Consider the following 22,985-nt stretch of genomic DNA (forward strand, 5'->3'; position numbering starts at 1 on the left):
ACAAATTAAATTATGCATGATAGACAAGATTCGAAAGAACCGAACCTATTATTTCACAATATCACGAGTCAACCCCACACTATCACTAAATTATCCCTCACGCGATAATAATTTTCCTAATTTAATTAGGCAGGTTAAACATGTAAAATGACATAATTCAACACTTTCCAGCGATAAACGTTGGGAAAGTTATTTTAAAATCCCCAACCTCAGTGTCAATTGTAGAATCAGCCCATACTTATTTGAAAGTTATTATTCAGTCCCTACTTTTAAAGTTTTACTCCATATCTAAGTAAATTTTTTAATTTTCCCTTTTATAAATAAATTTACTTATACCCATTTTTATAATTGATTAATTTATACAGTTGGGTATGTTGAGAATATTCTTTCTAGAGAAATATGGTCTTTGTTTTTTCAGTATTTTTAGATGGATTGATTTTTGTATGTGATACAAGAAATTATATTAAAAATATAAAATATATTATTTTATTTTATTTTTTAAGTATTTAATTTTTTTAATTTATTTTTTTCTGTGAGATATAGAAAATTGTGTAAAAAATATAAAATATTCTTCCCTTTCCATAAGAAAATACCATTTTCTATTTTTGTTCGTCTCAAAACAATGATACTATTTCCTAATTTAGTAATTGTACTACTAACCTAATATAATTAATATCATTACAACTTCCAAAATATTATACAATTGTCATTACTTTTATATCATACAATCTAATAAGAACATTTTTATCTTTTTAATTATAAATCAGTATAATACTGATATTAAAAAAATTACGTACAAAAAATAAATAGTGCTGATTTTATTAGACGGAGATAGTATAATTATTGGGGAATCGTAATTCCAAAAAAGCTCCTGCACAAACAGACCTATGGTCTCTCTTGGTATTTTAGTGCTATTTCTTGCACTATTGTAGCCCTATATGATAAGCATTTCTGAGGTGCTTGTCGATGGTTAAATTTGTTGGAAAATTAGTTAGTTATATAATAGATAAAATTTAAATTAAATTTATAATTTTCAAAATCGACTAACAGGGCGAATGAAAATACAATAGACAAATAGACTGAATTAATTTGGATTAAATATATACTATTTGGACTTCTAAGTATAGTCATTGGACTATAAAAGTGTTCAAGGACAATTAACTATGTGGTTACTAATCTTCATATTAGAAATTATAACACAAATAAATTATATTTAAATATAACTTCATTACATAAGTAGGGCATAAAATTTGAGTAAAATACGGTATGTTAGTGGGCCATACGTGCTACCTGTCAGAACATAAATATAAAAATAGACTCGAGTCAAATATTATTTTGTCAAGTTAAAAAAAAGTTAAATACTTTTAGCCCGAAAAAATCCACGCATGCATGTATGATTATTTGAATTTTGTAAATTCAAATATTATATGTATGTAAATTAAAATGCAATCATTTTACTATAACTTAAACCTAATAAAATGAAAGCAAAATTGCCCATAACTCCCTTGTAGTTTCGAAACTCAGCGTAAATTCCCTCTCTATTTTAAAAATTATGTGACGTCCCCTTATACTTTAAAAAATGTTGCATGAAACCACTTTGTGATTTCGAAACTCAGCATAAATCCCCATTTTACTTTAAAAAATTGGATGACGCTTACTTATACTTTAAATAATATTGCATAAAACCCTCTCTGCCATGCAAAACATGTAGATAGGAAATCATCTTCTTATCACACGAGGAAAGTTTCATGGTGGTGGGGTTTCATGCAACGTTTTTTAAAGTATAAGGGGGTACCATGCAATTTTTAAAGTATAAGGAGATTTTACGCTAAATTTTAAAACCACAGGGGAGTTATAAACAATTTTACCTAAAATGAAAATAAAAGTTAATTTATATACAATAAGGTTACTTACACTTTAAAATACATCAAATAACTATATCTGAAATGATAGTGGATTACGATATCGAACTAAGCTCAACGGACACATAAGCTTGTACAAACCATATAGAGGCACATGATAAAAATAAAATAAAATAAAAATTAGATTATACCATGAATTCGAAAACACAAAACTAAAATATTAATTTTACCAAATACATTAACTTTAATTTAATTCTTGAATTTCGTTTGGGAGAGGAAACACTCTTCGATATTTTGAGCAGATTGTGCATTTTTGTTTTATTTTCTCGGTTGGTCTTTGATTAAAAAAAATTTACAATGCAGTAACGGTGATGATTTCAAGGATGACGGTCGGAAGCTACGGCCTGAAAGTGAGAGGAGAAAAGCTTTTTTTTTTTAAAAAAAAAAAGTGATTGAGATCGTATGTATTTCGGCTATTTTTGTTGGTGTTATTTTTGCAACAGATTATAGTATATAAATAATAAACCAATGTACACCTCTTTGTATAGCACAATAATTTTAGATTACGAAAATAGAGAATGTAAGTTTACGTATATAATACTCCCCCGTCCCATATAAAGAGTAATATTTACTTTTTACACGTAAATTTTTTAATATTAGTATATATTGAGTTGTAGTAAAAAAAAAAACAAAAATACCCTTATTAATATTGTGTAATAAAAAAGTGGTGACATTTTTGTAATATATTGTAAGTTGAAATGGTACTTTTAGGTAGGTACTATAATTACTAAATTAAGAAATAATACATTTATTTTGGGACGGATAAAAATGAAAAATTGAACTGTTCTTATGGGACGGGGGGAGTATATTTGTTATATGAACTCATCATTTGAGGGGCAAAATGAATGGCAGAGAGTCCCGTAAGGGATGACTTAATGGTGTGGAGATGGACTCGTGACCGTCAGATCTTGCGCGTAGGGATTGAATTTAATAAATATTTTTTATTTAACAGAACCGATTACAATATTAGATGAGTCAAATCACGACACTTATTTAACATATGTAATGCATTTATACAATACAGTGTTTTTATTTAACATTTTATATATTACTAATATTTATACGTGTGCATTATCTCTTTATATTAGGTTTGCTCACATTTTTTATCGACACAATTTTTATAAAAATCATTTAAAAAATATACTATATACATATATATTATTTTTTATATTATCAATACAATTTTTATATCTAACATATATATATAAATAAATTTATAAAAATAAAACAAAAAAAACTAAGTGAACAAAGTGATTATACGAATGTCATTTACCTCTAATTTATGTGCCACAAGGCTACAACAATATATGGTAACTATGGATATGTTTCTTTTACCTCAAACTCCGAATTTTACTATTTAGACTCTATAAATTCCGAAATATTTCAAAATATTCCATCATTATTTATTTTAATATTAAACTAAAATTAATTTTTTTCTAAACACATCTAAAAAAACATACCCTATGTTTTTATTTAATGCTTTATGTTTAGTACTTTACTAAAAATTTTATATCAGCACATTAACCACATTATTATTATTATTATTAATTCGGTTCTAACTAAAACTATTGTTTATTATTTTCATTCTTTTTATTTAATAATATTTATTTATTATTATAATAAAAATAATAACAATTAATTAAATATAAATTTTCGGTTGAATCTAATACTCTCGTTCCCATGAAGTAAAATACACTAAACAGACAGAGACTTGAAAACGTGAAACATTCGCAAACATCCCGTAACTAGAAACACTTTTGGCTTGTGATAGATGAATATTATTACTTTTTTTTTTTTTTTTTTTTTTTAAATACAAATTTATTTGTTTTATGAAAATAAATTAATATATATCTTAAAACATATACTCATTATTTGTTAATATTTATTTTTATAATTTACATAAAAAAAAAAAAAACGAAAAAATCTCTCCAAACTATTCTACAAACCAAACAAAATCAAACATTTTATAAAAATAAAATAAAGACGGATGTTAATAATCGATCGGCGAAGAAAACAGCAAATTCAGTGATAATTTGAGGAATACTTTCTCTTACAAAAGAAATCATCATGGAGGATGTGTCAGGAGAGAAGATCGAGTAGCAGATTCGCGATGTCCGTTCTCTCGTGATCGAACGAGGAAGGAAAGCCATGAGCAACAGCAGCAGTAGAGAAGAGGATCGAGACAAGGAATCTCCTGGTTCACCCTCCGCTCTTGATTCTAGATTCAATCAAACTCTCAGAAATGTTCAGGGGTAAGCCCGTATGTTTTCGCTGATTAGATCCAGCAATTTGCCTCCCCAAATCCCCAATCTAGTTTAAACTGGGACTTCGTTGATTTTGCTAGTGCTCTTTGGTTTTGCCTTTGTGATTTCTTCGATTTCTGCCCGATTTGAATGGGCATTATATATTCGACGAAATGCTGAAACCGGCTTCTGTGAATTTAAGTTTTATTTCGAGATCAGTGAATGTTTTGCCGATTTTACTGTTCTCCGTCAGCTGGTCATGTAAATTGTGTGTAGATTTTCTATTCCTCTTATTCCCAAGTTTATTTATAAGGCGGCGATATTAGAAGATTAGTTTGTTCAGTGGATTCTGCTACTAAATTGGTACTCCAAAGTTGAAAGATCTGAAATTGATTTTATTCGTTGCTATTCGAAGGTGTTTTGAATGTTCACAGCCATGAAGCCTCTGAGTGAAGGATTTTGTTTTGATTCCTTGATATGTGGGTTTATATATATATATATAGATATTATGTTATTTTTGTTTTGTTCTATGTGATATTGTGTAATTTATGATGTTTGCTTACTGAAGGGTTGTTTCTATGATATATTTTGATTCACTCTAGAAAAGGTTGTCCTGAACTTGTGCTGGTTGAAGACTACTTAATAATTTCATAATAATGGATATTTTTTGTTTATCCATGAGATTCGGGGAAATAGTTTTATGCTATGCTGTCTTGTTCTTGCCTCTAATTTATTTTTTATATGCTCTAAGCAAGGTGTGCTTGCTTTTGCTGTGATATCAAATGTTATGATTTGTCTTTGACTATACAAGTATCTCATAATAATGAGTACTTAACGTGTGCTTAAGACTCACAGGTTGCTAAAGGGTCGGAGCTTCCCTGGAAAGATATTGATAACGCGGAGATCCGAACCTCCAGATCAGTCAGTTTTGCTTTCTCCAAACACAGGGAGGAGGTATTCAGAGAGCAATAATGACCATGGTGAACACGGGGATAGATTAACTGAGGTTCAAAATTTAAGTTATCATACAATAATGTGTTTAAATGGAAACAATAATGTCGTTATTAACATATTAATTACATTTAGGAAAAACTTCAAAACAGAGGAAGTGCAGACATGAACTCGTCTGTTAACGAAGCTAAATCTGAAACCATGGATAGTGAAAGCACTTCAAAGGAGATTCATAATTCCAAATTCACAGTGGGAGCTAGATCTACAGACTCAGCTAGGCTAATGAAGTTCACAAAGGAACTATCCGGGCCCACTGTATATTTAGGTTTGAACTTATCTCTTCTTTTGCTCATTTACTGAAGTTCCATGACGATGATCGTATTGCAAACTTATCTCATGTGGTTATGTTATTCCTAAAATTGGATAATGCATTTCAAACACAGAACGTTTTCCTCAAATCTTCTAGGAATGTAAGTAACTTAAAACATAGTAGTTTTTTTTTTATTTTTTATTTTTTATTTTTTTTAATAACTTAAAACATAGTGTTTCCTTTCATGATATTCAATTCAACCTCAGTTTTGGATGGCCGCTTCTTTGCATATGGTATATTATTGTGTTTTGAATGTTATAGATGGCTGTGGTTTTCAGTTTCATTTTCCTGGGCAGGACCATTAGTTGCTATATGTATCAGATGTGCATAGTGAGGGCTGGGGTGCTATTAAATTTGTTGTCTGATGCTGCTCTGAATTTTAGATGGTAAATTATTTTCATGTAAACTCTCTAATCTAAAATATGGTGGTTCGGTTTGGCCCTTGTCTATGTGGAGTTATTTATGAGATTGAATACTTGTGTCTGACATCCATGTAAGTATGTTTTAAAATGAACCAGTAAATTTTAGTAATATCAAAGAATATGAGGTCTTCTTTCTGCACCTTTTGCAGAAACAATTCTGAATATATTGTACTGGTAGCTTCCACGAGCTCACTCGTGCACACACACGAGGTACTAAGCAGCATAGGCCATTATTATTTGGATATGACTTGTTTGCGTTGAAAACGTTTTGTAAATCTCTCTGCATTTTTAGATTAGTCGCATCTATGTCTTGAAACATAATATTTTGTGTTTGTTGCTACATTGATTCTTATGGATGCACCAAGAAGTGCTCTTGGTATTCTACTAATTTTCATGGATGGCATCCATATATTTTCTCTTTTTTCTGAATAATACTTTTGCTTATGCTCTTTGTTTGACTTTTTGTAGAATTGTAGGGGTCACTGTTGATTGATTGTTCTACTAAAGTCTCTGCTCGGATTCCACATTAGTAGGATGGCTTGGTTTAATTTTGACTCATTGTTACATTGTTCATTCATTTCTCTCACAGAAAATTTGCGGCAGTTAGCATGGAGTGGCGTGCCTCCATATTTACGTCCAACTGTTTGGAGACTTCTCTTGGTATGCATGGATCTTAACTGCATTTCTTTACACTTCACTGGATTTTTATTTTGTTTTAAAGCTTTATTAGATGGTACCACTACCAAATATGATGGTAATATTTCAGATTTAACCATCCAATCATGTTCGGTTTTGCGAGTGAATACTGGTTAAGGTATTTTATGAATTTTTATTGTTTGAAAAAAACTAACCAGACCATTTCTAAAATCATCCTTGGAAAACTTTGGTTCCCTGTGAATTTTCTTTTGCAGTTCACATGTTAAAGAATTTCTTAAATATCATTCAACTATAAGTTTTTCTTTTTGTGAGTCTTTGTGATGTATAAACTACAATGTACCCAAAGGTGTGGCAACTCAGCTAAGTCCCTTAGTGTTATATGTATCGTCGTGAAAAGCTAAGTGGTTTAACTGTCGTGAGGATATAACTTTTTGGAGAAGCTTTCCAAGTAAATGCGTATAGTTTTAAATTACCATACTTAAAAGTATCAGAATTGCAATGCTGCAACAGTTGAGAACTCTTCCTTTTATCTTTTTGAGTGATATTTAGTTTCTCTTCCTTGTTCTTTTCAATAACTAGTATTTATGATCGCTTGATTTGTATTCTTATGCATAAAAGTTCTTTTGAATTAAATATTAACTGACCACAGGGATATGCACCCTCTAATTCAGATAGAAGGGAGGGAGTTTTGAGAAGAAAGCGCCAGGAGTATCTTGATTGTGTTGCTCAGCATTATGATATTTCTGATATAGACCGTACGGATGAAGAGATTAACATGCTTCGCCAGGTTTCGAATCATTAATTTGTTTACTTGTAATTCCAATTATCATCACAACCTACTTAATGTTTACACTAAATACTTGCTAGATTGGTGTTGACTGTCCCAGAACTGTTCCTGATGTCTCTTTCTTTCAACAAATTGAAGTTCAAAAGTCGCTGGAGCGAATACTTTACATCTGGTTAGATTCTCTCTCAGAGCATTTTCTTCATTTTGAAGAGCCCGCTAAGCCACATAAGCAAAATGAACTAAAAAATAAACAAAAAAAAAACAAAATGCAATCATGGACTCCAAGAACAGTATTTTTCTGCAAGAGAATGTAACATTTTTTTCTTTTGACTTGAAGTATTATAAACCTTTGTGCTGAAAATTAGACTTTGAGATAGTTACTATATGCAAACTATTCTATTAACAACAAGAAAAGCCTCGAGTCCTGACGCCATCCTCCTGTTTGACTGCAAATGTTTGTGGATGAATGTGACTTTAACTAGTTACACAAAATTATGAGAATGTTTATGATTTTGCTTGTATAAAATTGTATTTGTTTGTGCTTTATAGATTTATATTAATGTACATAATCAGTGAAATTGGTCAATTTGTTTTTGCCAATTAGTGATATTACACTTACATATATATATATATTTTTTATCTTATTCCAGGGCTATACGACATCCTGCAAGCGGTTATGTGCAAGGAATAAATGATCTTGCTACACCCTTCTTAGTTGTTTTTTTGTCAGAATACCTGGAGGGTAGTATTGATACATGGTCAATGGCCGATCTTTCTCCTGAGAAGATATCAAATGTAGAAGCCGACTGTTATTGGTGCCTATCCAAGATGCTTGACGGCATGCAAGACCACTACACCTTTGCTCAGCCTGGAATTCAGCGACTTGTGTTTAAGCTGAAGGAATTGGTTAGAAGGATTGATGGTATGTCTTTAATAACTAATCCCTGTAAAAAAATGTTTTTTCTATATCATTTTTTCATCGATTTATGTTTATGTGTACATAAATCCCATTTTACGCTGTTCATTTTCAAGTTTCCCATTTCTTCGTCAACATGGAGGTTTGGATGATAGCTGCAAAAATGGAACATTTGCAGTAGTAATAACAGTATGTCTGGTTAAGGAATCAGTGAGGAAAGAAAATGTGTTCTGGAGAGAACAAGAAATGAAAATAAATGCAAAAATTAATCTTCTCCCTTTCTTTTTGAAGAACCTGTCTCAAGGCACATGGAGGACCAGGGGCTTGAGTTTCTTCAGTTTGCTTTCCGCTGGTTCAATTGCCTTCTTATACGAGAGGTTTGAATACACTCTCCATTTCATGCTTTAATATAATAGGTACTTTAGAAAATCAACATTAAAACCTTTGATGCTGTATTGAGGAAGTATTGATGCCTTATGATCAGCTTTAACCATATTGTGGAAAAAGAATCTTGTCCCTAATCAGTTTACATATCGTGTAGATTCCATTTCATCTAGTTACTCGTTTATGGGACACATATCTTGCCGAAGGAGATGCACTACCAGACTTTCTTGTCTACATATTTGCCAGCTTTCTTTCAACGGTAAGAAAACTTTGCCCGAATTCTTTATTGGCATTTAAAAGTTGAGTAACAGAGTATATGCATACTGAATCACTTTATACCTAAAAAGAAAAAAACAGAATCACTTTATACCTTGATTGTTACTCTTTCAGCTGATATATTGTGCAATCTGCAGATTAATGTGTCTAGAAGCTCATTGAATCATTATGTTGGGTATTTTCATATTGTTTTGTTTTAGACGAGCTAGTCTTTTCTGGAGAGTGCATATCAGTTTGTTGTATGGAATTTTGCTGAATTATATTGCATGATTTCCTTAGCTCATCAGCAATACGTTTGGGGTTGAAAATAGTACAAATTTGAATTGAATACGTATTTGATGTGATGTATTTATAATTATTTTTTGATGTAATATTTTACGGGTAAAATTATTTTATGAATAGTAAGATTTCTAGAGAAACTAGGAACCAAACACACATCACTTCCGACATATATTCCATTATATAACAATCTGAAGCTATATTCCTCAGATTTATGTGATTGACCATATGTTTGCACTTGTAGACTGAACTAAAACTTACTGAAAATGTCTTGTTTAGTGGTCAGACAAGCTACAGAAGCTTGAATTCCAAGAAATGGTGATGTTCATTCAGCACCTTCCGACTCTTAACTGGAGCCATGTGGAGCTGGAGATGGTGCTGTCCCGAGCTTATATGTGGCACACCATGTTCAACAACTCCCCGAGCCATTTAGCCAGCTGAGCTGAGCCGAGTGAGGAGAGCTAATTAATGGTAATGGTAAATGTGTTCGTTGCTACTAGTTTGGTTACTTACTTTGTGTGTTTTTATTATCCCCACAGTCACAGATAGAATGGATGCCCCATCTTCTTTGAGTTGTTGTTTTTGACTGGCAATGTCATTTGTGTTGATATTGGTGTTATTATTAGAGTTTACTGCTCAAGAAATCAATGATGTTTTTCTATGTATTATTATTATTATTATTATTTTGTAATAGCCTAATTCTTAGGATCCATGGTTGATTGATTGTTGGATGCTCTGCTTACTTACAATTCTGCTGCCAAAATTTATTCTGTAGTATTTTGAATATTAGAAATTTATAAGGTTACAATATACAGTATTTTGTTTGCTTTGGGTTTGAGATTAGGGTTTTTATTTGAATTTTTAGTTTCAATAATACTATTTTAATATTATGATTTGGGAGAAGAAATAGTATTTTTATTGGGAACCAGATAGTCGTACATCAAGATGCACCTAATTAATCTATGTTTGAGAGGTACCAAAAAAAAGAAACGTTGCAGGATATTTGGATCGGAGGGAGTACATATTAATGTAAAATATTATTTTTACCATTAACAACACAATTACTCATATTTAGTACTCCATCCATCCAAAATACAAAATGAACATACCCTATGTATTTTAAATCTATCTAACAAAGAATTTCTCAATATAAGATATTTTTAATTTCATATTTTCTCTTTTTTTTTCTTAAATAAAAAACCTTCGATATATATATTTTTTTTCTAATTTATAAAACTAATCATATATTTTTACATATGATATAAAAATATAAAATTTCATACATTAGTGAATAAATATTATTAAATTACAAGTTTCAAAATACTTCGGTATAGTTATTGATAACATTTTGAAATATTTTATAATTAAATATATTATGATATTGCAAGCGCATAACAGTTCCTTAACCCATAACAGTTTATTAAATAATTGATTAATTATTTTATTGATTAAATTTAATCTATGTAAATTAAATTTAAAAATTTCAGAATCGATTATTCGATTAATTGAAATGCGAGATATGCAATAGTTATTAATATGATTTAGACATATAAAGGTCTATAAGCCACAGATGTGCGAAATAAATTTTTTAGCCCACGATAATGGAATTCAAATTTGAATTCAAATTGCTTACGTTAGTGCATGGATGTTAATACATGCAAATTCATTCACCGTCAATTGTTTCCGTCGGTTTTGAAATCTTGTGTGTTAGTTTGGGAGAAATTTCCAAAATTTTACTATTCATCAATTTTTTTTTAACCTACAAAATATCAAATCAAACGCATATTTTTTATTTTATACTAAAAATTAATTTTACATTCAAAACATCGCATCAACATCTATTTATATCACATCAGACAACTATTATAATTCAAATTTTTTACCATTCAAATCTCAACTCAAAATCCAAAACCCCAAACAAACACACCATCCAACATGTTTTTCTAAATGACAACTCAACTAAATGGTGAGCTAATCTTGCTCTCTCTTTATCTACATCGATCTCTTTTTTAGTTTGATGACGTTGAATATCTTTCTTGTCAAATTTCGAGAATGAATGAATATAAGTTCCTTAGAAAATGTTTGTATCCATCAAAATATGAACCTTCGCACTCCAACTGCACTTTTACAGGAAACTCATAATCTATCCCGACGGATATGAGAGTGATATAGGGGAAGACGAAAACACTGAAGAGGACATTTCAGTATTCCTGACCATAGCTGCGACGAGCTCTCTGCCTGCAGATTGGAAAGTTAATGCAATGTTCAACATCTTTATACATAATCAGATTTTGGACAATTATCTTTCTTTTCGAGGTGATTTAGTTACTTCTTTAGTTTCCATTTGTTTTTGTCGATTAGTTTTGGTCAGGTATACCTAAATGAATATGTTCTTCTTGACTTAATATTTTGTGCCGTCTCATTCAACTTCCCTGGTTGAAATAGGAAAGTTTATATGTATCCAAACGGAAAAAGAAGCGCAGAAGGCGAAAGTGTGTCGATCTTCATGCAGTGTGTTGATTCTTCTCCGCACAATAAAGTGAACACTACAAAAAAATAATATATTTGTAACGGAATTCCGTCCCTAAAGTTCACATAGCTAACGTAATTCAATTCTTAATTCTGTCTCTAATGTCATTAGTAACGGAAAAAAGTAAATTTAAAGACAAAAATATTTTGTTACAAAAATGATTTTTTCTTGTAGTGGAAGGGTGATTATTTAATGCTTATTTAATTTGATTAAAACTCAAATCAAAATGATTAGATGTCATCGGGCTCTAGCCCTCCCTTCTTTGGCTCCATTTGCGGCTTTGGGACATCACGTAGAGGATTTGTTTTTACATGTTTTCCGAGAGGATAACCGAGTTGTGGATTCATTAATAGGTATGGCGAGCACACACTCTAATGCGCGGACTCTCCTTCCGGAGGACATCCCTGGCGGCCCGAGGGTTTCTTAGAACGGACGCGAGCAGACTCCCGAGTTTCAGGTCAAGATTCCTCTACTTGGTTGATTTTGCTTGTGTTAGCTTTTTAGTTGATACTACCTGGTTTTATGATTTCAAACATAAACTCTATTGTAGCTCTTTAGTAAGAACGATGTATAATTTGATCTTGATCTTTTGACCAGGTAAGAGAACACTTTTTTTAGGACGCAACTATTTACAAAAGAAATACTCTCAACGGAAAAAAAAATCAAATTGATTAGAGATTTAAAAATATTTTTTTAATATTTATTTATTACTTTTAGGGTTCTATCTTGGGGAGATTTTGTCAATTAGCATGACTTTTAATTAAATACTTTTAGGGATCTATTTGTGTGTTTACTTAAGAGGTTTTACTCATAATTTTATTATTTTAATTTTTTTTTTCTCTAGAAATATTAAATCAACACTCAATTTTTATTTATTTTATTACACTAAAATATAATTTGACATTTAAAATATCATATCAACACATATTTGTATCACATCAAAAATTATTTCAATCCAAAATTTTACTATTCAAAATCAAAATCCAAAACTAAAACCTCACAAGTAAATAGAGTTTGTCTGTTTAATATTTTTATTTGATTTTTTTTTTCGTGTATAGATAATATAAAAAATAATATTTTATATTGAATATTGATTTATTTAAAAGAAAAATATATATATTGAAAATGATATGAAAAGTAATAATAAATTATGGAACAAACCAGATATTTATGTTTCTGTTACACTCCATTCATGCTATGCTATGAATCATCAATAGTTACATTAAATACAGAAATAACAAGTAAAACAAAGCACAAAAGAAATCACGACATTAATTATTGATGGCGTTTAGAGGACAGCAATAGTCACATGACGGTCAATTTATCAATTAGATCAGCTGCAGAATTCAAGACAATGCTTGTAATTCAAGACATAGAGGAAGAGGGTTTGTGATCCAATTCTTTTGTTACAGAAGTTGTTCTGGCAACCCGAGAGGCATCTCCTCGACCTCAATTCCTTGAGAAAATTGAATTTTTTTTTTTTTTTTTCACTTTCCAAACATGGAAATCGGAAATACGAAACAAAGCAATTCTCTGCCTGGGGCTACAAATGGTCGGTTTGTTCACTGCCTCAGAAGTGATAATCTTTATTGTGTTAGCCTTTTAAATATGCCTAATTCATTGCAAGGGGATTTTGGTTCTCATGTTGTTTTGGCAGGAAACTCATAATCTATCCTAATGGAAATGATGAAGAAGATGTTTCTGACTATATTTCGGTGTACTTAGCCATGGCTGAGACTGACAAAAGGTGGGGTTTTGAGGTCAATGTAATGTTTAGCATCCTACTTTATAATCATAAATTGAACCGTTACGCTTATTCTCCAGGTAAGAATTAAATATTTCAGTTTTGAAATTCTTCAAATAATTTATATAGTAGTAAATAATTAACTGTGTGTATGGACAGGAAGGGTGTGCCGTTTCCATGAAAGAAACACTGAATCTGGATATTCCAAATTCATATCTTTGGAATATTTTAAGAAACGATGTAAAGGATATCTTGTTGATGACCGTTGTGTGTTTGGAGCTGATGTGTTTGTTCTAAACCCCCGACGAGTTATTGAGCTTGAGTCTGTGATAGAAGAACCAAATATGGGAAAACATATAATTTGGAAGAGTTCAGAATTATCAAGGATGCGAAGTTGTCATAAATCTGAAGTCTTCAATGCTGGTGGGTGCTCTTGGTATTGTACTATACCAATTTCTATGGTTGGTTATTCTTAAATTCTTGTGTTTTGGCTGTCATCTCATGCAATTTTCTTCATGAATGTAGGAGAGTAAAATTTTATCGAACTCGGGATATTGATGATTAAGAAAAGGGACAAAGTCTGTCTATCTTTCTTCATTGTGTTAGACTTTTATGATTTTGTCTATGCTGCGAAGGCTAAGTTTTCTGTTAAGATTATAAATCAGCCCAATAAGAAGTGCATCTGTAAAGAAGGTAAGTCTTATAGTTTTAGTTCACTCAACACGTAGTTTTGTAAGATTAATCTTTTCGTGGTTCTTGTCATCTCCAAATACTATTCTTTTACGCAGGAATCCATTCGTTTGATTTTTCGAATAGGGTCGCTGGATGGAGCAAATTTTGTCCATTTGAAGATAAGAATAAGCCTAGAAAAGATTTTGTTGTTGACGACAACTGTATTTTGGAAACACAGGTCTCGGTGCTAATCGCCAGTTATTAGTAACTTGAAGAGAATGAAGAACAAGAGGATGAGGAAGATGAAGAATAAAAATGCCCTTGAACATTCTTATTGTTGAATTGATGCCTGAGATTTTATTTGTTTATTTTACAGAAGTGCTTTTGATTTCAATGTTGCATATTCGTTTTAGAATTTTTGTTTTATCGATAAAAAGAAAGCTTAATAGCACAAAATTCATCTATGATTTTAATGAAATTGCGTTAAATCTTCGTATTTTTAAAATTGCATCAACATCTCTGCGGTTCAATAAATTCTTCTTATAGCCCGGCTGGCCTTATTGAATGATTTAAATGCGTCTAACCAACTAATCAATTTAGGCGTACTTAGTTCAAATAGAATAAAGACCGCCGTGGATAATTTCATACAATCACAAATTGATTCTGTTCAATTTAGCCTAGCTATGCTAATTAATTAAGGCTTTTTGATTCATTTTTTTCCTGAAAAGTAACATTAATGGCGTCTTCTCGAGGAAAGCAACAGCTACAAACAGAATTATATCTCAGTTAGTTTATAAGCATTGTAAATTGGAATACCACTCTTTTTAATAATAATATTAATAAAGAGTAAATTTTAATATAGGAAAACCAACGGCCGCGAATGTCTTTTAGTATAAAAACACAGACAAAAGCTCCTCGAAACAGTAGCAAACGACGATGATGTCTTTAAACAACGAGGGTTTGTTATCCAACCTTTATAGTTTCTGGTTTTGCCTTTCCATTAACATGCATATTTGTTGCAGAAGTTCATCTTGAAACCCGACTTGGATTGCTTCACTCCGAGCTGACAATAGATCGATTCGTATCGGGTTCGTGTCGGAGTTGAATATTTTTAACGGGTTAAATTATTCAACTACTACAAAAAAAAATAGTATATTTGTAACGGAATTCCGTTCCTAAAGTTCACGTAGCTAACTTAATTTCATCCCTAATTCCGTCCACTACCAGAAAATTAGGCTATAGCTGCGGTAAAAAAAGTCACGGTTTTAGTACAAATCGGTGACTTTTTACTAAAGAGTCACGGAAAAATATATGGAACTATTTCCGTTGAATTTTGTTGGTGACTTTTTTTAAGTGGTAACATTTCTGTGACAATAAGTTATAGAATAATATCATGACATGTCCGTGACTTTATATAGCAACAGAAGCTGCAACAAAATTTCGTAAATATTTTATAATTGTGACATTTTCGTGACAATAAGTTACAAAATAATACCATTACACCTCTGTGACTTTATATTAACGAAAGCTGTAACAATTCCTTGATTTTATATTTTTGAAAAAAAAATTATATTATAATTTGTGTTCAATGCAACCACACACGATTATTTTTTTCGGAATTACTTCGTACCACACTATTTTTAAAGACTTACACGACCTGTCATGCCAACTTAGCTATCTACTCTAAAGTATTACTTTTTGTTTGTTATTATATTTTAACTATATAAATATTATTGATTATAAATTTATCTTTTAAAAATATATACATATTTATTTAATATATCATCATGAATTTTTAACAAAAAATTAAATAGCTACGAACGATATTGAATAAAGATATTGAAGATGATTTTATTATTTTGTTATTACTTTGAATAGCTACAAACAATAATAAGAAAAATTTATAGTTATTTTCGTTACTTATGTTGTAAATTTGATTTTAAAAAGTCACAAAAATTATACTACGACAATATCTGTAATAATTGAAAATGTTGGAAATATTTTGGTTATTTTTTCCGCAACTTAAAATAGTCAAGAAAAAATTTCGTAACAATTTATGTGACGAAATAATCAAAAGACACGGAATAGAAATATCTTGGACATTTTCGTCACAAGCCGTTACTTTAAATAGTCACGGAAAGTTGTTTGTAGCTTTTTCAGCAAATATTATTTACGGAATAGTCAAAACAAAAAGTTGTGACATAAATTTGTCACGAAATTACTTTCCGTGACTTTTAATTGTCCCAGATTAAAATTTGCGACAAATTTCCGCAATTATCAACATTTTTTCTAGTAGTGGTCTCTAATATCATTTGTAACGGAAAAAATGGATTTAAGAACGAAAAAATCTTGTTACAAAATTGATATTTTTTTTTGTAGTGAACCCTAATTAGACTTGTTTATTATCGGGTTCGTGTTGACCAATTTATTATCATGTTGGATTCGTGTTGACCCGTTTATTATCATGTTGGATTCGTGTTGACCCGTTTATTATCATGTTGGGTCAGGTTGACTCGTGTTGACCCGTATACAAAATTCTTGATTCAAATTAAATAATTTTTTGTCTGTTGTGTTATGTTGGTTTTTAATGTAAATTAAGTTGAATTATTTAAAATTGAATTTAGTTTAAATTAATTTATGAGAAAATTATTAAATTATAATTATTTTACATATATAATAAATATATTATTCAATATTAATATATTATAATCGAGTTGTTGCGTCGGGTTCGAGTTGCGAGGCTCAACTCTAACCCTACCCGTTTATTATAATGTCGTGTTTGTGTCAACCTGTATACATAATCGGGTTGATATTTTTTACCCAAATCCAATTATTTTGTGTCTAGTTGTCATGTCGGGTCAATTTTTGTCAGCTTTACTCACTCCCTTGTAAAAATTGAATCATTTTCCTCACTTTCGAAACATGGAATAAAGACCTATAAATGGTTTGTTGATTCTACTATTTTTATTTTCATTTTTTCTACTTTGGTTGGTGATAAATGTTTATGACAATTAGTTATGAGCAAACACAGAAATTTCTGTTAAGTGCGTGAGGAATTAAACACTATAAGAAAATATTATTTTTTTAACGAAATTTTTTCGTTTCTAAATTCATTTTTTCCGTTACTAATGTGATTTAAGATGGAATTAGATATAGAAGTATGCTAGCTACGTGAACTTTATAGAAGAAATTCTCTTACAAATATCATTTTTTTTTTCTTTTTTTTTAGCAAAAATATTTGTGCCTATTTTTCGAAATAGGCCAATATATATAAAAAATGTTTATGTACACAGATATTATTATATACATTACTATTTTAAAAAATATTCAATTAAGTATCTTAAATTTTAACTATTTCTTGAAGTTATCTAAATTTCAAACTTTGATAAACCAAGCTGATAGAAGATTTTGGTTCTTGTATTGTTTTGTTAGGAAACTCATAATCTACCCTGATGGGAATGAAATTGAAGATGTTACTGACCACTCATTTTGAGGTCAATGTTATGTTTAGCATTCTACTTTATAATAATCACAAGTTAGACCATTATGATTATACTCCAGCTAATTAATTACTCTCTCCGTCCACAAATAATGTCCTACTTTTTTATTTGGGACATCCAACAACTATTATCCTTTTTTTTTTTTTTTACACAAATTTTATATTTTTACCCTTCATTCGTTTATTACTTTTAATCTCTACCATATACTTAAGGACAAATTTGTTTATTCATCCCAAAAAGACAATCACCTTAAAAACTGTATAAATATACTTCAGGACAATAGAAAATGGACGGAGGAAGTATTATACTTCTAAAGTTATGTATTGTAAATTTATTATGTGTTCAAATAATTCGTAACGTAATGAGATTGTGGTGTATTCGAAATTCATTTCGAAGAAAGTTTTTTATGGATCCATCCAATGGATATCTTGTCGATGACAACTGTGTGTTTGGAGCTGATTTGTATTTTGTACAGCCACAGAAATTCATTGAGTGTTTAATTTGTTTATGTGAAAAAAAATTCAATATTGGCAATTAATGTTAAAATATATTTAGAAGGAATATATTATATTTATAATAGTTATCTTATTTAACAAATTCTTAGGATTTTTGTTTTATTTAGACGATTTATATATCACTATAAATATATATATACGTATATTCTTATAATTGAAATAGAAAATTTTAGTTTCAATTCCTTATTCACTACAAGATCTTTAACATACCACAAGATTGCCGTCGCCGTCGCCGCGCAGCCGCACGTATTCGCATCGTCTCATTTCATCGACGAGCGAATCCAGGCGGCCGTATATCTCGCCACATTTCGGATGAGCTTTGTCTCCGACGACAAACATATGTACTTCCGACTGAATCTCTATCCAGCTACAACCCGGCTCCTTTTTCAGCCGACTCTCCCTCATCTTTCGCCTCATCTTTGAAACCTCGCTCCACATCTCTGCATCTGCGTAAATATTCGCCAGAAGAACATACGCAGACGAGTCGTCCGGATCCAATTCCAGAAGCGAATTCGCCGCCTTTTCGGCTATCTCGACATTCCCATGTGTCTTGCAGAGACTCAGAAGAGTTCTCCATATAACATCGTCACCTTCAACCGGCATTTCTTCGATAAGTTTCAGCGCATCGCTGAGTCGACCTGATCTTCCTAACACATCCACCATCGACGAATAGTGTTCCAGATGCGGTTCTAACTCGTAATTTTCTTGCATTAAGTTGAAGTAGTGAAGGGCTTCGTCTACTAGTCCGATGTGCGCGCAAGCGCGAAGAACTGCGACAAACGTCGCGCGATTTGGCTTCACCTTCTCTATCTGCATCTTTTCGAAAATCTGTAAAGCTTCGTATCCGTAGCCGTGATGAGCATAGGCGCAAATCATCGCGTTCCATGTAACGAAATCGCGGTTTGATGATTTTTCGAACATCAGAACAGAATTCTCCATTTCTCCGCATTTAGAATACATGTCGACTAGCGTACTCACGATGTATACGTCGAGCTGCAATTCTTGCTTGATTATTTGCGCGTGGATTTGCTTCCCGAGCCCCACATTCGCCACGTTCGAACATGTATCGAGTACTGTGGCATACGTGAAGTTATCCGGTTTCATCCCAATGTCCAGCATTCGTGAGAAGAACTTCTGGGCCGCTTCGCTCTGTTCATTTGTCGAAAATCCAGAAATGATCGCGTTCCATGAAACCAGCGTCTGTTCTTTCAATCTATCGTGGAGCTTCTCGGCATCCTCCATTAAACCACACTTGCAGTACATGTCGACAAGAACACTCCCGATGAACGGATCTGAACCCTTCCCGGATTTCACCACTCTTCCGTGGATTTCCCTCCCGGATCGCAGCGTTTGTGAGCCTGCGCACGCTTTCAAAACACTCCCATATGTGAATTCATCGGGTTCAAACCCTGACTGAAGCATGCTGGCAAACAAGAATAGGGTCTCGTCGTTTTCATTCTGCTCGCAAGCCGCAATTATGGCATTCCACGACACGGCGTCCCTAACAACCATTTCGTCAAATATTTGACGAGCATCGGTCAGCGCGCCACATTTACCGTACATGTCTAAAACAGCATTCGTCAAACAAACACTTGATCGGTAGGCGCTCTTGGAGACGATTCCGTGTAGCTGTATTCCTTCTAACCGTCGTTTGACAGCAGCGCAGGCACTTACCGCGCCTGACAATGTTATTTCATCGAATTGAAGATCTGACTTCATCAAGTCTACAAAAAGCCGCAGACCGTCAACTCCTCGATCGCCTCGGACATATCCAGTGATCATCGCATTGTACGACTGCAAGTTATGATTCGGCAACAAATCGAACACCTTCCTAGCATTATGCAAATCCCCACATTTCGCATACATATCCAACATTGCTGTTCCCACGACAGTATCGCGCCTGAAATCATTCTTTAGGATGTGACCGTGCAGCTGGCAACCAAGGCTCGACATTGACAAACCAGCACAGGACCTAAACGCCGTCGCATAAATCGATTGGCTAACTCCAATGCCCGCCCTCTGCATCTCTTTGAACATCTCTAATCCCGCAAGAAGCTCGCTGTTCTGAACGCAACCGGCGATTATCGCACTCCACGAAACCCAATTCTTCACCTGAATGTCTTCGAAAAAACAGAGAGACTCATCCAACATCTTGCATTTTGCATACATGATCACCACTGCACTCCCTGTCACCGTATCATTTTCGAATCCCGACTTGACGACACTCCCGTGTACTTGACGGCCTAAGCAGCCGTCTTCCAAACCCGAACAGGCTTTCAAAACAACTGCAAAAGTAGTCTCGTCGTAGCCCACTCCATCTCTCCACATTTCAACAAACACCTCAATTGACTTCAACCAATTCCCATTCTGCAAATACCCTGAAATCAATGAATTCCAGGAAATGACATCTCTGTTGGGCATCGAATTGAATATAGACTGAGCCATTTCTACTCTTCCAGTGATTGAATACCCAAAGATCATAGCGTTCCATGAGACTGTGTCCCGTTCAGTCATTCTGTCGAACACCTTACCGGCGCAGTCCATGGTAGAGCATTTGATGTACATTTGGAGCAAACAATTGGCAACAAAAATTGTGGGTTTGAACCCCGATATTAGCATCCGTGCGTGGGCTTGCCGGCCCGGCACGAGGGCAAATTCCTTGGAACAGTCCTGGAATATATGGGAAAACGTCTTCCTGTAAAATGGGTGTAATTGATTATTCTTCAACACAGATGTAGAGATTGAAGATGAATGTGAAAGGATTTTGGGCGAGAAATTAGGGATTGCAAGCCTTAGCTGGAAATTGATGAATTTGGGGGGAATTTGATACGCCATTGTGTGCGCCGGAATTCATTCTGGCAGGGTGCGGCAACCGAGTGATTTTACGGGGACAGGTTTGGCCCTGCCACATTCGGGCGATGGAAATCGAATTTTATTCCTAGAACAACGCATGGTGTAAGAAGTGAAGAACACTACCCGATGACCAAATAGCAGCCAATTGAAGAATACGTGTGAAAGATTTGATTCAAATGAAGGTGCTGCTGCGCTCACACTTGTGCTCATACGTATTTGTTCATATATGTATAGTCCATCGTTCCTTTAATTAAATACAATAATGTTAATTACTTGTACGGTTGTATTTGAAATTATTTTTTATTTTTCAAAATTATTATATTAAATATATTTTATATATTAATATTTTATATAATATAAAATGAAATTTTTATTATTTAAAATATTATAAAGTAAAATACATTAATCATGCGGAGGAGAAAATTTAAAATTTTTGTAAATAAATTTGTTTGATGTCAGGATAAAATAAAATGAGTTTATAAGATGATACAGAGAGATAATATAATTTGGAAGAAAAGAGAGAGGGTGAAGAAACTTTGAAGTTCATTGATGTGGATGCTTTTATATTTTTTTTTATTGTTCTTTTAGATATGAAATACTCTCTCAGTCCACTTGCAATGTACACATTTACTTTTTGCTTGATTTTTAAGAAATAATAGTATTTTAATTATAGTTGATAGTTAAAAGTAGTGTAATAATATTTTTGTCCTTACTTTTTAATATAAAAGTAATAATGTGATATAAAGTAAGGATATTTGTAATTAGACGTTTCAAAATAAAAATTTATATATTTTTTATCGGGACGAATGGAGTATTGTCTTCAATGAGAGAGTAACATTCGCCTTTAAGGAGTTGAATGCCTTTATTTATATCAATTTGGCACTATTTTTCAATTCTTTTTTTCACAATAATAACAAAAGAAAAGAAAAGAATAATAAAAGAAAAGACTTAAAAAAATGATAACTTTAGTATTTTGGAAAAAAATAACATAATTACATAAAAAAAAATTGATTTTTACACTATAAAAATGAATAAAATTTGGGAGTTGGGGGCTATTGCAGCTTCAGATTCCTCGTCACTTAATGAGTATCTTAGTAATATAAAAAATAATATTTTATATTGAATTATTGACTGAACTGATAAAATTAAACTCTATTATGTATCGTATAAATGTGTATATATATTATTTGTTTTAATAATATTTAGGCTAAATTATAACAAATTCATATATGGTTTTACGAAATTGCGCAAAATAGCTCATATTTTAAAAATTGCGTCAATTCTTTCGTGGTTCTATAAACTATGCGTCTAACTATCTCGGCCTTTGATCCGTACGCGCTCAAAATGCAAATAAAATTTAGAATATTCATTTATATATCCTTGAAATAAAAAATATACTCATTATTTTTATTATTTAACCTAAAGAAACAATAAAAATAATCAAAAATAATTTTTTTTTCTCTAGTTTCAAAAGTTTATTTTAATGTTATTTGAGGTTCAATGTAAAAAAATAAATATATATATATAATTTTAGAAATTTTGAAATTAGTACTATGAAATTCATTTGCAATTTGGACACATATAAATTTTAAATAAAAACGATCGAAAAGGTTAAACGTAAAATTTACCAAATTCTAAGAAAGTTTGACATATGTTTAAAAGTACAAGATGTTAAAAACAAAATTTATAAAATTATAAAAAAATTTGACAAAGTCTTTAAAGTATAAAAAATTTCAAGCATTTTTACGAAATTACAGTTATATTTTATGCAACAAATCATTAATAGTTTATACATAAAATAAAAACACAAAATATCAACTCTTTGTACATTTTTATTAAAAATATAAGGGTATCATATAATTTACTTAAAAATAAAAATGAAAATGAAATGAAAAAGTAAAGCAAAATAAGCCGTACCTTTCCACCACAGCCCCTTCTTTTCTTCCTCTCACTTTTCTTTGGTT

The 22,985-nt window shown here is 31.7% G+C and overlaps 3 protein-coding genes across 3 annotated transcripts; 2 read left to right on the forward strand and 1 right to left on the reverse strand.

Moving 5' to 3' along the window:
- Nucleotides 1-3,893: 3,893 nt before the first annotated feature.
- On the forward strand, nt 3,894-9,931 carry LOC127242702 (GTPase-activating protein GYP1). The gene is made up of 10 exons (XM_051262357.1): nt 3,894-4,174; nt 5,021-5,171; nt 5,252-5,441; nt 6,498-6,568; nt 7,215-7,352; nt 7,433-7,524; nt 8,003-8,274; nt 8,560-8,645; nt 8,810-8,911; nt 9,487-9,931. Exons 1-10 carry the CDS (start codon nt 4,071-4,073, stop codon nt 9,646-9,648), a joined length of 1,368 nt encoding a protein of 455 aa, XP_051118314.1. The 5' UTR covers nt 3,894-4,070; the 3' UTR covers nt 9,649-9,931.
- A 3,115-nt stretch (nt 9,932-13,046) lies between these two features.
- LOC127242582 (ubiquitin C-terminal hydrolase 13-like) lies at nt 13,047-14,507 on the forward strand. Its single transcript, XM_051262162.1, has 6 exons — nt 13,047-13,097; nt 13,150-13,289; nt 13,395-13,561; nt 13,641-13,904; nt 14,007-14,174; nt 14,270-14,507. The coding sequence occupies exons 1-5, from the start codon at nt 13,047-13,049 to the stop codon at nt 14,012-14,014; spliced, it is 630 nt and encodes a 209-aa protein (XP_051118119.1). The 3' UTR covers nt 14,015-14,174; nt 14,270-14,507.
- A 3,720-nt stretch (nt 14,508-18,227) lies between these two features.
- On the reverse strand, nt 18,228-21,223 carry LOC127242712 (pentatricopeptide repeat-containing protein At3g02330, mitochondrial). The gene is made up of 2 exons (XM_051262375.1): nt 20,966-21,223; nt 18,228-20,863 (listed from the first exon to the last, which is right to left on the reverse strand). The coding sequence occupies exons 1-2, from the start codon at nt 21,001-21,003 to the stop codon at nt 18,370-18,372; spliced, it is 2,532 nt and encodes an 843-aa protein (XP_051118332.1). The 5' UTR covers nt 21,004-21,223; the 3' UTR covers nt 18,228-18,369.
- Nucleotides 21,224-22,985: the final 1,762 nt, after the last annotated feature.

This window comes from Andrographis paniculata, unplaced genomic scaffold, assembly GCF_009805555.1.
Source record: "Andrographis paniculata isolate CXL003 unplaced genomic scaffold, ASM980555v1 Contig87END, whole genome shotgun sequence".
NCBI lineage: Eukaryota > Viridiplantae > Streptophyta > Magnoliopsida > Lamiales > Acanthaceae > Andrographis > Andrographis paniculata.